The 16,362-nt window shown below is 41.7% G+C and overlaps 4 protein-coding genes across 4 annotated transcripts in view; 3 read left to right on the top strand and 1 right to left on the bottom strand.

Moving 5' to 3' along the window:
• The window catches only part of LOC126564714 (cytochrome b5-related protein-like), a 253,063-nt gene that overhangs the window by 171,846 nt on the left and 64,855 nt on the right, over positions 1-16,362 (top strand). The window lies entirely within an intron of this gene.
• The window catches only part of LOC126564519 (BUB3-interacting and GLEBS motif-containing protein ZNF207), a 157,221-nt gene that overhangs the window by 84,612 nt on the left and 56,247 nt on the right, over positions 1-16,362 (bottom strand). The window lies entirely within an intron of this gene.
• On the top strand, positions 327-2,180 carry LOC126564851 (adenosine kinase). Its single transcript, XM_050221972.1, has 4 exons — positions 327-606; positions 762-923; positions 1,111-1,272; positions 1,356-2,180. The coding sequence occupies exons 1-4, from the start codon at positions 569-571 to the stop codon at positions 2,146-2,148; spliced, it is 1,155 nt and encodes a 384-aa protein (XP_050077929.1). The 5' UTR covers positions 327-568; the 3' UTR covers positions 2,149-2,180.
• LOC126560649 (cytoplasmic protein NCK1) lies at positions 6,310-8,994 on the top strand. The gene is made up of 5 exons (XM_050216608.1): positions 6,310-6,331; positions 6,399-6,719; positions 6,833-7,169; positions 7,239-7,560; positions 8,747-8,994. Exons 1-5 carry the CDS (start codon positions 6,310-6,312, stop codon positions 8,954-8,956), a joined length of 1,212 nt encoding a protein of 403 aa, XP_050072565.1. The 3' UTR covers positions 8,957-8,994.

Genomic DNA, 16,362 nt, shown 5'->3' with positions numbered 1-16,362 from the left:
TTAAAGTCATTTTCCAATTTTCATGCATACTTAATTTGTTCAAACAAAAAAAAAAGTTCTCCTCCAAAATCAAGCCAGCTTGAAGACGTAAACTATGTACCTTACACGGCACACCATTTGACAGGTTGGGGTGCATTCCAAAAGAAAGCGAAAAGAAAACACAAACATACGCAACCCGTTCCACTCGTGCGGGGGATTCAAAATCAGCTTTCGTTTATAAATGCTATATCTTATCTAACAGCAAATCCGTGCACGCTGTAAAGTAAGCAGATAGGGCTAGAGCTATCCATCCATATAGCTATCCTCGTCACAAGGAATTGGGCATATTTTGGGCAAACTGGATGTACCCGCGAAACCGGTTCGAATTGTTTGTGCTGGAAGGGGAAAAGCTGGGAGGTTCGGTGACTAATTTTGACACAATCGTCCTTGCGAAGTTCGTACGTGCATGTGCATTTCAGCGTATGGTGAATGTAACATTGCAACATCTATATTAAGGTAGATCAACGTTCGGACGATCAACAGAATCGCTATCGAAACGGATAAGCACGGATAGATCCCATTAATCAGCATGACCAACGAAAACGATGATCTCTGCATCACAAGCTGGTAAGTGACGATGGTTGCATTATTTTACAATCAAACTCTGCATACCTGCTCTGCCTGTATGCCCTAACATCCGTTATACATATACAATGTGTACGAAAAGTGTGCGTCGCAGAGAAGGCAACTAATCGGAAGGATAATGTTTCTCCCGTGTATAGTGATCGGTGCCCGCGTATGGTCGCTTTTGGTAATATTCTGCTCGATATCAGTGTGGAGCTGAAGGATGGCAAAATTCTGAGCGATTTCGATCTGAAACCAGATGATCAGAGGGAAGTTCCTGCAGACAAACTTGCTGCCCTTGTCTCCGTTGCCGTAGAAACGTAGGTATTTGGTCAATGACGGGTCGCTCTCCAAAATCACGTTACCTGTATTAGGTCTCATACGCACCGATGTATCATGTAACGTAAATAGACCATGACTAGCATGTGCCATTCCGAGCGTGTGTTTATTATTCCTTGCAAAGTTAGCATAATGTTACGTGCATCATTGCGTGCCTTGCCATTCCAGGTGCGGCAATCCCATCTACAACCCTGGAGGTTCAGCACTCAACACATGTCGTATACTGCGCGCCCTTGGAGAAAAAAACATTATCTTTTGCGGAGCTGTTGGCGTTGATGAGAACGGCCAAATATTGCAACAGATCTTGAAAGATTGCGCACTTAATACCTGGTAAGTTTTGCAATTTAATGGTGCAATTGTGAAGATGATGAAATTTCTGATGTCTCCATTTTACTTTCTTGCTCATCGCGCAGCATACAAACGTTGCCGGACGAAATTACTGGAACATGTATGTGCCTCATCAGTGGTGACAAACGGAGCCTGAACGCGAACATTGGCGCTTCGTTACATTTCAAGAAGGAGTTTGTAAGCTCGCGCTGGTGCCAGTCCAAGATTGGCATATGCAAATCAGCCGCACACACCAACATCGATGAGGACATGCGAATTTTCTACATTGAAGGATATTTTGTGCCGGAGAAGTTTCACATCTGCACGTACATTTACGACCAGTACTGCAAAGGTACGGCGAATCTGCTTGTCACCAATTTGAATGCATCGTACATACTGCAGGAGTTTACCGCGGAGATGCGCTTTCTCGTCGAGCATGCCGATTTGGTGTTTGGAAATTTGGCCGAATTCATTGCACTGGCACAGATCTACCACTGTGACGATGTGGACGCCTTGGCTCGGTTGCTGATAAAACCGTACCGAAAACATAATCGCAATAAGATCCTCATCGCAACCGATGGTTGCCGAAGTGTCCGGTTGTACTATGGTGCGGGATCGAAATTCATAGCGGAAAGTTATCCGGTGCCGGTCATACCGGCTACTGCGGTCATCGATACCACCGGAGCAGGCGATTCATTTGTGGCAGGATTTCTGTACAAATTCATGAACGATGAAAGCCCTACGTTAGTGGACTGCATTCGATACGGGTGTAAAGTTGCAGGAAAAGTGATAAGGCAGGTGGGGTGTAACTTACCGTCGAGCGTTCCATCATCGCCATCAGCCACAGCCCCATGTGCAAAGGAGGCGACGATTCCTTGAGATCGTGGCCATCAGCCACCAGGAGGAAAGTGTATCTCGAAAGTGTTTTTTCATCCTAGAGGAGCATGTTCCTTTATTGTTGTTTTTGCTACTTATCAGAATTTGTGGCTAGGTGCTTGCTGCGTGGTGATCTTGCTTTTAATGCATTAGGTTGGTTAAGGGTATTTGTTACAAAAAGTTGTTAGTCGTCATTATTTATAAATGCACTTCACTTTCGTGTAAATGTAAACCTGAAGAGAGAGTTTTGAAAAATGGTGAAAGAAGTTGCTAGCCGTTTAACGTGTGGGTAAGTTAATAACAATACATTATATACAATCACTATGTGTTATCATTAGAATGATTCAGCATTTGGGATTAAATATTACAAGTAATTAAATCCCAATTAATCCCTAAGTTCGTTATTACAGCGACTGCGACTGTGTCCTACTACATCTATCTTCTTAGGCTAACGACCTTCTAGAACACGCCGGCAATCGAATGCCTTACTAGACTTAGCAATGGTACGTAGTTGATTAGCCAGTCCACACCACGGGGGAACGGTCCGGATGGGAGTTGCACACTGATTCTTCCGTGTGAAGATTGACACCGTAGTCGCCTCATCACCGGTCATTCTACGTTTATAAGGTTAAAATGTTAACATTGGCCAACTATTCTACAGCGCTAAGAGGTTCAAGCAAACACGTGGATATGAGTATCTTAGTATATAGCTGAATAATTAATTATGATCCAAAACGGTCAAAGGACTGAAGTAGTTTAAATGAATTTTTAAAATATCCTTAAAAATATTGAGAAGGAAGTTTTTATGATGGGTAGAGTTTACGCTCAATATAAACGTACCCTAAGGAAAATGCATTAGCAGCAGATCGAGCAGATTTGGTTTGGTCAATAATAAATTGCTCGAACGTCTGGATCTTATTTTCAGCATCAGAATATTTATTTAATCAAGGTGCCCTATAATTAAAGCAAATTATAATTGCAAGAGTTTTAATTAATTTCTTATACCGGAATTGCGCTACGGACACGCCGTTTCCGATAAAACTATTGTATTCCGATTTATCCTACCGTTGGTTACTCTGAAATGTCAAATTAAATTTATCTGTACGTCAAACGAAGTATAATAAAGCAACCTCCTTTCCATTGACTTTCCATCCAGATTTAGGACAACTGCTCGAATAACTCGCTGTGGAGGTTTCGTCGGGAGAAAGATCGAAAATATATCGTGGAAAATAGGACGGAAAATTCGCATTTCCACGTGCCAGGGAGCTTGACTTTTCCTCCGTAAACACGCTGCTCGGGTGTGGTTACAGTGGAACAGACCGGTGCGTGATATTGTGCCCAGACACGACGCCTGCCTTGTTGTTTCTTGGTGTGCAGCAGGCTACGGGCCCCTCGATGCGTTAGGAGGGGTTACCATACAATCATCTCATTCGGTGCGGTCATCATCATCACGACAAATCCCTGGAACTTTCTTCACATTCTACACGGACGCTATTGTCACCACGTAATTCGTAAAGCATCTCGTGCAATTATGATCACTGCAATGATGGCCAAGTGACACCAGCAAAAAAAAAGTTGCTAGAAAAAGAAGTTCCAGGAGAACCACATACTTCCAGCATAGTGAAGTGTTTAACGGGTGTTAAACATCACCGTCAGATTAGCTGGGAGTGAGCGCTAATGGTACGTAGCAAGTTTTGTCGCTGGATTAGCTGGATGGGCTGGAATGGTGGTAGTGGTCGCTGCATCTCGGTGGCATTAGGATGCAGTCGGCAGCGGGATTTTTGTGCAGTGGACAGTGAAATAAACGCCAAAAGCGGTCGGGGAGAGAAGGTTGTTTCCTGGTAGTTAAGGGTGTGAAACAGTGTGTGTGTGAGCTCACGGTTTGCATACGGAGAAGAATGAAATGCAAAGCAGCTCGATAGTGAACGGTACGCCTGGGAGTAAAAAGGACGACTAGCTGATCAATGTGACGGGTGTGCGAATGTGTATGTGTGCGTGCGATGTTTTAATGAAACGGTTTTGTCCCAGCGCGTATCCTTTTACGTATGGGCTCCGCAAGTTCTGTTTGAGTGTGTTAGATGGGCGGATACAGTTTTCTTCACTGGATTGCTGTTGTTGGAAAGTGTCCTTTGCACTTTGCACTCGATTCTCCTTTCTATTGCGCGCGGTGTATGTGTGCGAGAGTGTGTGGATTGGCAGGTTATTATTTTTGCATCTGTACGCGAAACCGACGTGTCTGGTTGGCCTGAACGTACGTAGCATGAAACAATGTATCGTTCGAGTGTGTGTGACAACTTTCCATTTAAACCCCGGTCGGAAACATCGCCTCCAGAAAGGGTATCTTTGTTTTTGTTTTCGACATCGGTTCGTATTTGGCGAAATAAACTTTTTTTTGTTTGCAGTGTTTTAAACAATTACTTAGTGCGGACGGGGTGGGGATTTCGAGTGAGAGACAGAAAGAGCCTTTCGATTCAAGTAACCCGCTTGTTATCCGATGGTGGAGACGCGCGTTGTATGCAGCGGTGCAGAGTGCCTTATCATTTTTGCCGGCAGTGAAACAATGCTTCCCGAAAGCTCTTCTTTTCTTAACCAAATTGTCTGATGAAGCGATATGCTTGCGCTTAAGATACACTTTCTCGAACGTGCGCGCGTGTGTCTGTCTGCTGGGAGCGACTTATCAATTCATCAACCGACGGCGTTAAACAAAACAAACCTAACAACAACCCTCATGGCCTGCTGCTGCTTACGTTCTTTGCACGCTACAAGAAAAGCAAGGCAGTGAAAATGCGCGCAAGAAAACCCTCAGTCGATAATGCGTGCGTGCGTGCTAGCGTGCCTTATGCGCGATTTTTTCGTTTTACTTACCATTTTTATGATGATGATGAGGCAAGCAGACAAACAAGGCAGTCGGGGGAACTAATGACACCGGATTGCTTCTTATTCAATAGTGGCGAGGAGCGTCTTTTAAAATTAGACATTCGTTAGTTGTCTGCTCCTTGTGAGGTCGTCCCGTGTAAGCGGCAATGCTTCACTTCATTTTGTCTAATTTAGTATGCAAATAATTAGTGCAAGACAATCTGGACACTTTTCGAGAAATTTTGTGAAAGGAAAGCTTAATTATTAGTTGTTATCCCAATCGTTTCTTGTTAATAGACTGGCAGCCGACATCAATGACAGTTATCTTATGCTTAAAAATCAAATGGAAAGGTTGATTCAAAACTGGATAAATTATAACAATCCCAATTCTAATTATTGAACTCATCATTATATAGACCGTACAAATTTGAGTGTTGAAAAACAATAACATCTTGAGGTGCTTTTATAATACAACACTCATAAAATCAGTATGGCGACCTTTACTTGGTTCTCAGAATGGTGTGGTAACCTTTTTTTTCTCTGTTCATTGTTTATGAGAGAAACGCGTCTCGGCTACAATACCAACCGCTAACACTGTTGGGTATGCTTAGGTCCGGCAAGACCTTCAAACATTGATCGTAGCCCAAGCGTTCGCCCGTACGAACTTGCTGCTGTAGTACGTTATACAGTTCCGAACATAGCCAACATTGCTGGCTATGGATCGCGGTAACCGGAAGGTGTGGGCGAATACTTTAACAAAATGTTACCACAAATGATGCCCATGTGTAGCCTTTTTAGTGATCTACAAGTCCGCTTTTAACGTTCAAGCACTGACAGTTGGCATTGACCTCAAAAAGTAGTTCTATGTTTGGAGAGTTTGCTATTAAACCTGGCGTAACATCAACATATGGTCCATGTTTTTGAGCGTTCAGTCAACAGATCTTTTTCAATAGATATTCTGTAAGCGGTATCGAATCTAGTTTTTAATGTTCTTTTGTTTCGTTTCTTATTGATTCTTTCAGATCTTGTGTCACTGGAATAATCTTTGCTAAAATGATCACGGCGCTAACATACTAGAGGAGGTGTCTGGGAAAATCTGCTATGTATTACAGATCGATCGTGTGAAAATAGAATCAACGAAGGAACAGAAAAGATTGTTGTTACATCGGTGGATGCATTTAGTCATTAATTATAAGCATATTCCTAACCACAATACAATATCGACTAACGAAATCATTTGTGGAATTAATTACACAACTATAGAAGTGTGAACAAGAATCTACGAACAAAAGTAAAGTCACAAAAATAATGGCTGGCAGTATCAAGCAAGGTACGCTGGGGTATGGTACCTGGTTTTATGATGGAAAACTTAACAAAGATCTTATCTATTTTTACAGAGGATGTTTGCTACGTGGTAGCAAAGTACGATTACGAAGCGCAAGGTGCTCAAGAGCTTGATTTAAGGAAAAACGATCGTTATCTGCTATTGGACGATAGTAAGCACTGGTGGAGGGTACAGAATACACGCAATCAGTCAGGTTACGTGCCGAGCAATTACGTGAAAAAGGAGAAAAAATCCGTCTCACTGTTCGATAGCTTTAAGAAGAAGGTTAAAAAGGGTTCCGGCAGCAAAACACTTCCCAACTGTTCACCTTCCAGGCAGGTTGATAGTCCCACAATGAGCCGACGTTTACCGCCGGATCCTTCGGAGGCTATTGGTAAGCAACATTTTCAACTTATTATTTTCAATCAAAGAAATGCAAATATTATTTTTAAAGAAATTATTTTAATCAAATGATCTTGTGAATAATGTTTCCTTTTTTTACAAAAGCTTCTACGCCGATAGGAACTGCCATAGTCAAATATAACTACCAAGCGCAGCAGCAAGACGAGCTGTCACTCACCAAGGGTACGCGAATATTGATATTGGAGAAATCAAACGATGGCTGGTGGCGTGGACAGAGTGGTTCTGCGACCGGATGGTTTCCTAGCAACTATACAACAGAAGAAAATGAGGACGACACTTTGCACACTTACGCGATGGCAGAGAACGTGTTGGACATCGTGGTGGCTCTATACTCATTCAATTCGAACAATGATACGGAGCTATCATTCGAAAAGGGTGACCGTTTGGAAATTCTTGATCGACCAGCAGCCGATCCCGAATGGTACGATTGGTATTTCTGCAGCACATTCTGCAGCAGGATTCTCATCGATTTTGTCGTTTAACTTTTTAGGTACAAAGCCCGAAACAATAATGGTCAGGTAGGGCTAGTACCGCGAAACTATTTGCAAGAACTGTCGGAATATTTGGCTCAACCATTCCGTAGCAACGGTAGTGGTCCGGATTCTCTCGACCGACGACCTAATGATGCGCAATCGAACAACAACAACTCCAACACGAACAACAGCAACAACAACAACTCCCAGCAGCCGGAAAGACCTCACCTGACCGGCAAAAGCTGGTACTACGGTGCTATTACACGAAGTCAATGTGATACGGTTCTAAATTCTCACGGACACGATGGAGATTATTTGATTCGTGATAGCGAAACGAATGTAAGTAGTTTTAAACGCTGGCCAGAATGCCTTACTGTATTTGAAGGGGTACATCGCGAAACTTAGTTGAAAAATGGTAAAAACCAACACACAACAACTTATTCATGGTTTACAAAACCATGAGTCCTCAGCATTTAGGAGTACGACGTTACAGCTTGTCAAAGCTGTCTAACTGTTTGCTGTTTTACTAAATATGACGAAAAACAGTAGACTAAAGTATTATCACGAAATACAGATCCACATGACGTCGTGGCCATTCATATTCTTCCAGTTTCTTTGTGGAAACCAGATTTCACTCAGCTCAGGCTTATGAATCGTAGCATTATTCGTGTGTATACGTAATATGAACCCATGTAAAATTCTTTGTGATCAATTATGATTATGTCTAGCATTTAGATGGCATCATTTGACTTCAGCGTCCTTGAAATCTACGGCATTGAGAGCTTTTTTCCAAAAGAAAGATCCTTTAATTATTAGAGTATCAACATCAATGTTAAAGCGCATATAAAAATTAAGTTCGTCGAGGAAAACGTGCCATCATTGTTATCAATGATTACATTCAGGTTATGACGTTCTATGAAAGTGGTTTTGTCGCTTTGCCGTTTCATTATGCCTCTGCAAATTGCTGATGTCTTCTGGTTCACTAATTTTCCACCAAAATTAACTTACATGTTAGGTATGTTAGCTTTGTCTTCCACCGTTTTGATCGTTTCCATAAATAAAAGAATCCTGTATTATTGTTTATTTTTATATTTACCTCTTCTCATAACTTAAGATGCTACACTCGGCTTATTGATACTTAATGAGCGATTAGTACAGCTTATTGTTGCAGACGATTTTTTGTACGAAACTTTTTCCTCCATTTAGAATTAACTTGAATTGAATGGAACCAGAAGTTGACATAAATTTATTGGCTTAAATGTGGTTCAAAATAGAGTGAATTAATCATACTAAACTTAAAAAAGCAGAAACGGTTCGTACAATTTTTAAGATATTGTCAAAAATCGTGGAAAACCTCCTCATTTCCCTCAGTAAATGCCATAATCAACTGATATACAAAAGATCAATTAACTGGATTAAAACGCTGTACCATTCCTTTGTTCCTCAAAGTTATACATTTTTAATATAGTGCAAAACGGCTGACCCAAAAAATCATGTTTTAATGTAATATTCATTTATTTTGCAGCTGGGTGACTATTCTGTTTCGTTAAAGGCCCCCGGCCGCAACAAGCATTTCCGTGTGCACGTGGAAGGTAATATGTACTGCATCGGGCAACGCAAATTCCACACACTGGATCAACTAGTGGACCACTACCAAAGAGCTCCCATCTACACAAACAAGCAGGGTGAAAAGCTGTATCTGGTACGACCGTTACCGAAAGCAAACGGTACCTAAGCTCGATATTAAATGCAAAAGTCACCGGATATTTTGCGGACATCATTAGCTGCCGGGAAGTCACACACGTATCGTCGCGGTGTGGTAAAAGTGTGGAAGTGACTTGACGTGACTCATAGCATTAAAAACGAACACGTACGACAAAGCGTCCATGTCCGCCGGATTGGACGTGTAGCGTACGGATAGATAATTGGGAATTTAAGCATCAGCTTAATTCCGGCTTGGCATCTGGCAGAGACACTGTGTTTGCAGCAAAAAAAGTGTTTTCGGTTTGTTTGTTTGGGATGTGCGAATGTTGTATAAGATGAATCTTTTTTGTTTAATTGATTTTAGATGTGTTTCAGTTTTAAAAGTTGTGCTGAATTTTAGTTTGGAATTGTTTACAATATTTTTATATCTCTTTTCCACGGAACACGCATATGTGTATACGGGAGGGACAGTAGAAAGGGGTATACGATTAGTTTTGTAAATCAATTTCTTTCTACTCTTATGTATATTCTTTTTTTAACATCGAATCTAATGGCCAATGAGACCATTCGAAATGAGCTCGTGAGCGAAACAAAAATTGGGAGGGCTAAACAAAAAAAAAGTGAAATGCTGCAAATTTGGAAACAAATCGGCTCTTCGAAATGCAAACTCGATATAATGATATGATAATTATGACATATAGTAATTTATTTCGAAGCTAACAAAGCTTTAGTAGCGGTTTTTAAGTCACTTTGAAATTTACCCATGGTTTGTTTGAAACGGTATGAAATAAGTTTAGCCAGGAGAAAAAAGAAGTGCTCATTGAAGTGCGCTGAGAAGCATTCAGCTATTTCGTTCTGCAATTGAGATATCGTTTTGTGGAGAAGCCCGGGCTATGCTTTTTTTAATGGCAATCAGTAGATACAAAATTAGTCGTGATCAACATCATCACTAGCTGCTTACAATGTCTTTCGTTCGACGGCTGAACCTGGTCGGTAGAAATTACGTATGCTTAAAATGGGCGGAATTCTTAAATTCAATTGTAGTTCAAATGATAACCAAAGGGGTAAACATTTCGTTAGCATAGCGCTTCCCAACATCCTAAAGGTGACCGTTTGTCACGCCCAAGTGGTGTGACGAATTAAGCGACAACGCAAACCTTCTTTCCAACCTCAGATCAGCAAGAAGTATGCGCTAGAATCCAAACGGTAGGCATTTATGTTGTTCCTGTCCGTAAACAACCACCACCCCACCCCAGGAGTGTTGAACATGTGTGAGTGTTAGTGGTAAATAGAATTGCAAAACAAGAAACAAGCGTACAGATCGCCAATTTACAGAAGTGAGTCAGTTTTACACCTATTCCATCTTATATACTACTGGATGAACCCGTATTAGGTCCAGTGCCTGTAAGGAAACCTTTCTTCGCGACTCAAGTGTGTTCAGTGGCTCGATGGGAAATTGCAGTGAATGGTATATATCCATACGTTGAGACACCAGAACAGAATAATCCGGCCACTAGTAAAAAAACGTTTCTGATTGGTAACAGCTCCAACACATCACTGGTATAAGCTTGTGAGAAGAGCAGTACATATGGGGCCGAAAAATCACTCTAGCCGATAATGTGCGAAGAATCACGCTAAGTATTGGTGCTTTTGTTTCTATACTTTAGTTTTTACTGCGGTTACCCTTCATAAGCTAGTGCTGGGTGTTGTGTGTGTGGAGTGGAGAAGTCATAAAAACAGTTTCACCCGTACCCGTTTTAACCAGAATGGCAACTAACGCAAATAAGCAAATAAACCAATGTTTGGCAACATTGTATCTATATCCCATACTCATCCCGTGTACAGAAGGTATAATAACTATAGGCTTTGAGATAGGTTTTCCTCATAGCATTTAGCATTCATTCCTTGCTTACACAGCTAAATGCAACCTGTGTGTGTGTGTGTTGAGATGTACTCGTATCAAGCTAGCGCATCGGTTTGATGAATCTAATTCAGTAAGATATTCAAACGGAACGAAACCAATGCGAAACAAGCGAATCTTTGTCATCCAGAAACAAACAAAAAAACGAAAAGGAACTCACTGTGTTGTACGATGCAAATTGTTCTGTACTTGGGAGCGATGGTCTGATAATTTTATACAAGGTAGCACGATGTGATGGAATTAGTAATTTTGATACTTCCTTTTTATATCGCGACCTGTCGGAATATGGCAGTTTATTTGGATGAAAACGCACACACTTCCACACACCGCTTGCGACAATCGCGAATGGGGTGTGTAAATGTTCTGTCGTATACAGTACGTGTGTCGTATAGATGTAAATTGGTGTTGTGAAGCCTCTCTGATTTTCTATTCTCTCCCCGTCTCTGAAACCAGGTAGGAACACTACCGGCCTCCAGCTTTGTAGCATAGTTCCACACACTACCTTCGCTGAGCTCTGTTGGTTAAATATATCTATCATTTTTTTCCGATTAATCATCGTCACGTTTATGGTGGCGATCGACAGTTTTTTTGCAACCAAAAAGAAACGTGTGATGTGGTGAGGGATTGTGGCCACATATATACCACAGGTACCGTACACCAACACACGGCGCCCGATACGATCGATACTCTTTGTGTATCAATCGAAGGGGTTAAAACGATTGGCAATCTGTGTTGTGATGCTGTGTGAGCCTAATGATATTTCTCCCGACAACCAAATAGGGAGTGTGCTAATTACGAGAGAGAGAGAGAGAAGAGAGAGAGAGAGAGAAATAGCAAGGGAGCAAGCCGAGTGTTGAACGTACGACTCGTTTTAACGAAATAATTGGCACTAATGTTTTTCGTGAGCTGCCGGACGGAGCGAAATCATCGACACGTTATCGAGACATACATGTAGCTAAACTATCTACTTACATCACATAACCTACAACCCCAATCCGGAATATAATAGCGAAAGTGTATGAAATAGTGTAATGATAATCGAATTTCGCAGACACATGCCTTTGGATGGGAAGGTGATTATTGCAAGATGCACTACACAAGAGACACACGAAATGGGCTACGAAGTGCCATTTTTACACAGATTTAGTCGAGATCACCCTTAGCAGAGCAGATAACTCGTGTGAAAGTACATATAATCGTAATAGAATACCCTCCCCAGGCGAAAAGAAGCATTGTGAAAGAGAGGAGCAGTATGACGGGTATTAGAAACTGTTTGGTTTTACCTTTGACATGATATTAATTTTGATAGGGCACGAATAGTGCTGTCCTATCGTTAGTGTTTTTACAATCTTAATGATTTTTTTTTTATCATTTAGAGCGAAGCAATTTGCTCTGTGTGTGAGAGAAGATCCGTTAGCATCAAAACGGATAAAAAGGTTGGTTTCATCCTTCGGATTGCTTCTTCAGCTGTCGACCAAATAGCGTGTGCGTGTGTGTGATCCTAATACTGTGCAGATTGGGTACCCAAATTAGAATCACGTTTAAAAAGATGTACTGCCGGTAGGTTTCTTCTCTACACAGCTGAAACCTCCTAGAGTAAGAGAGTAAGAAAACAAAGGATAGTGAAATTGTAGAATCTTAATTTCTGCTTTATACAATCCCGCAAGAATCTCTTCCAATGCGAAGGAAATGTTTTCGAGAGCACGTGTGCAACAACCATTCCACACCCAGACATTGAAAAGGATGGATGGATGGTATGGTCAATGATAATGATGGTCGACACACCTACAACACCTTCCAAGTGAACGTTCACCGATAAGTGTATTCTATTCTTTGCTACTTCACATTCATAAATACCGTTAAGGCATGAATTAATTTAAGCAAAACGTTTGCAAACAAGCCTGCATTATATTGCTGCTAGCGATCGGTGATTGATTGAAGTCGCAGCATTAAACACAATATGAAAGTCAATGAAGACAGGGAACAGCAGACAACAATTGAATGGCACACGAAATTAGCCACGAACAAGCGTTGCGGCGATAGCCGTGAAGAATGAAATCATCCTAATACCAAAATATACAAGTAATATAGAATATTATAAAGAAAAGTAAAATAAAACAGGAAATAATTTGCAAATAATCGTGGTCGCAACTGTGAACAAATAATAAGAACGGGAAAGTAAAGACTTTGCAAGTTGATACTCGTAGCACGGGAATGGTATTGTAATTTAGCAACAGCAACAGCAACAGCAGCAACAGTATGGTTGCGAAACGGTTGGTCGTATCGAACCCATTGGGCTGGTTGAATGGTTTTAGTAAGTCAACACACATATACCAATCACTGACACAGACTGGAAACGAGTGAACTAGGAAAGTATGCAAAGTATAAAGACATAGGCGTGAAACGATGAAAATATTGTATATCGTAATGAAAAAAAAAACAACTAAGTCATCGCAATAAAGGTAAGATCAATGAATCTAGAGAATAAACAAGCTGAGCGTTTTCATTAAATGGTAAAAGGCATGTGGTCAAACACATTCCGTTTTATAGGGGAATTTAATTGTGGTCCACCACACGAGTATACCAAATGAAGCGTCGCTATCAACGGCCTGATATAAATTAGATGACTAAATTAAACAAAAATGTTAACGGAATCAGCAGTGTTCCTGCTAACGTATTAAGACTTTCACGGAGTGCTGTACAGATTATACTTTTGACGATTTTAAAAATACCTCACTTATTTTCCTCACTATTTTGATCCAGATTAGACCCATAAGGCTTCTTTATTAATTGTCCAATAGATTTACAATCATCGAAGAGGACATTACTGGCCCCCCTTGTTAAAGATTTCGTCGGCAGCTACCAAGCTGGGTTTGTTGGAGGCAAATCCAGCACCGACCAAATCTTCACTCTTCGGCAGATTCTCCGGAAGTGCCGAGAGCACCAGATCCCTACGTACCACCTGTTTATTGACTTCAAGGCGGCCTACGATACCATAGATCGAACTATGGAACACCATGCAGCAGTACGGATTCTCTGGGAAGCTAGTACGGCTGCTAAAGGTCACTATGGACGGAGTACGGAGTGCAAGTACGCGGGCTTTGACATCCGGGGCACGATTTTCACCCGATCTCTCCAATTCCTTGGCTTGGTGAATGACATCGACATCATCGGACGGACAACTGAACGGTGTGCGAGGCGTACACCCGTTTGAAACACGAGGCCAATAGAATTGGATTGAGCATCAATGCGACGAAGACAAAATACTTGCTTGCCGGAGGCTCTGACCGTGATAGAGCCCGACTCGGAAGCAGAGTATCAGTTGGCGGCGACGATCTCGAGGTGGTAGAGGAGTTCTGCTACCTTGGTACGATCATAACTTCGGACAACAACGCAAGCAGCGAAATCCGAAGGCGTATTGTTCAGGGGAATCGTGCCTACTACGGACTCCACAAACTCCTGCGATCCAGAAGACTCCAACAACACACGAAATGCACGATTTACCGCACCTTGATACGTCCGGTAGTCCTCTGCGGGTACGAGTCTTGGACTATGCTGACGGAGGACGCCAATGCACTCGCCACTTTCGAACGGCGGGTGCTAAGGAATATCTTTGGCGGTGTGTGCGAGCAGGACGTGTGGCGAAGGAGAATAAACCACGAACTAGCTGAGCTGTTTGGCGGTGCTGATATCCTGACGATAGTCAAAGCCGGCAGGATACGATGGCTGGGGCATGTTAAGAAGATGCCGGACTCATGCCCCGCCAAGAAGGTATTCATCAGCGACCGCCAGTTCGGCACGAGGCGTCGGGGAGCACAGCGAGTTCGTTGACTGGACCTGTCGGAGATCGGGTGCCTACATGGATCGGAAGCTGCAGCCAGCGATCGAGTTTCCTGGAGATCTATTGTTGACCAGGCCATGTCACGACGACGTGCTTTTTAAAAGAACCGGCCAACATGAGTGAGTGTGAGAGAGAGAGAGAGAGAGAGAGAGAGAGAGAGAGAGAGAGAGAGAGAGAGAACTTTAACCTAAGCTGATCGTATTGACATCACAATTGACTCAATCCTTTAACAAAACTGTAGACGACTGTCGATAGTAAAAATCAAAACATGGATAACGTTTGTTGAACATCCTACTCGTTTATGTTATTGATTCATGATCAGCGTAATGTGATCTTGGTCGTGGTAGCCGAATTCATTGACGAAAATGAATAATCCTTTCAGGGGTGTTTTGACGTTATTATTCGCCAGCCAGCCATGATAGTATCAATCTAATATTTTGGCTGAAAATTATATTGATCTACTTCGGATCTATGCTGTAACGAAGGGGAAGTCCCAGTAGGATTCATGTGATCATAATAGTCGGACGTCTCGCCGCTCCAAACAAGGAAGGAAGGGAGGATTTTTCTATCGAGTGCGTCACGTCACATAGTTACGTATACGTTATCCTGGAAATAATTCAAAGACTTCGGAAAACGATTTTCTGCGTCACGCTGGTCATAGAATGGTTCACTCGACTCGATTATGCCATGCAGTTGAACACTAAGTTAGTCTACGGGGGAAACGCAGTTGATTTGAACCCTAATTCTTGCGTGTGAAGACCTGCGCTATATATGAAGACCCGCTGTATATAAACTATTAAAAAAATTGTTTGAATTTTCAAATTAATGAATGGTCTTTTTTCATGGTCTTATGTGTTTTAGTCATCAGAACCGAAAAAAAATCGATTTCATGATTCATCCAACGACAGAAACGTGTTTCAAAGCTGCCTAACAAAATTTTCCAAAAAATAAAAACTCAGAAGATTCGTTGCAAGTTGACCTCACAATCTTAGTTTTGCCTAATGTGCAATAGCAGGTGGTCTTATTTTATTGGCGGTCACTGTGTATTTCTAATCCACAAAATATAATTAATCCTACCCTACCAAATTCTACCCATTTGAGGATTTAAAATGTCATTCGTTTGATATTTTAATTCGACCCGTCACGATGTCATATTTTCTGGATACCGCCGTAGGACCGTACAAAAACGATCGATTATAGTACTTTCACAAAATCTGACCTCGTAAGTTCTCTGCGCAGTTTTTGTGTCCTTTCTGCAAACATCGACATCGTAAATCAGGTTTGTCATGTTTCGGTGTGTTTAACTGTTGTATTTAAGAGACAGTGGCCATAGATCATATGTTGGACGATATAATTTCTCAGCAATATTAATAAGCATAGCAGAACCATCAGGTACAGGGGTAAAATATAACTTCTGATTCTTGAAAGCGAATGCAGCTGCCCTGAGTTTCACTAAATGTACTAGAAATTCAACAGTCGATAAGGCCTTCACGCGGATCTTTTTAAGTCTTGAGTGTAGAGACAGGATGATAAGCCTAAATTGAGGTGGAGCTAAGGAGTCGCTGTGTTTGCTAGAACAGCCGATAGATATTGGAGATGTCGATACCGATGCTCTCGGTGAATCGGCATCGTAGACTTCAAGAAGGGTCACACCACACTCAAAAATGAAAGGATC

This window comes from Anopheles maculipalpis, chromosome 3RL, assembly GCF_943734695.1.
Source record: "Anopheles maculipalpis chromosome 3RL, idAnoMacuDA_375_x, whole genome shotgun sequence".
Lineage (NCBI taxonomy): Eukaryota > Metazoa > Arthropoda > Insecta > Diptera > Culicidae > Anopheles > Anopheles maculipalpis.
Note: the sequence above shows the minus strand (reverse complement) of the source record. Positions and strands in the feature narration are given on the sequence as shown.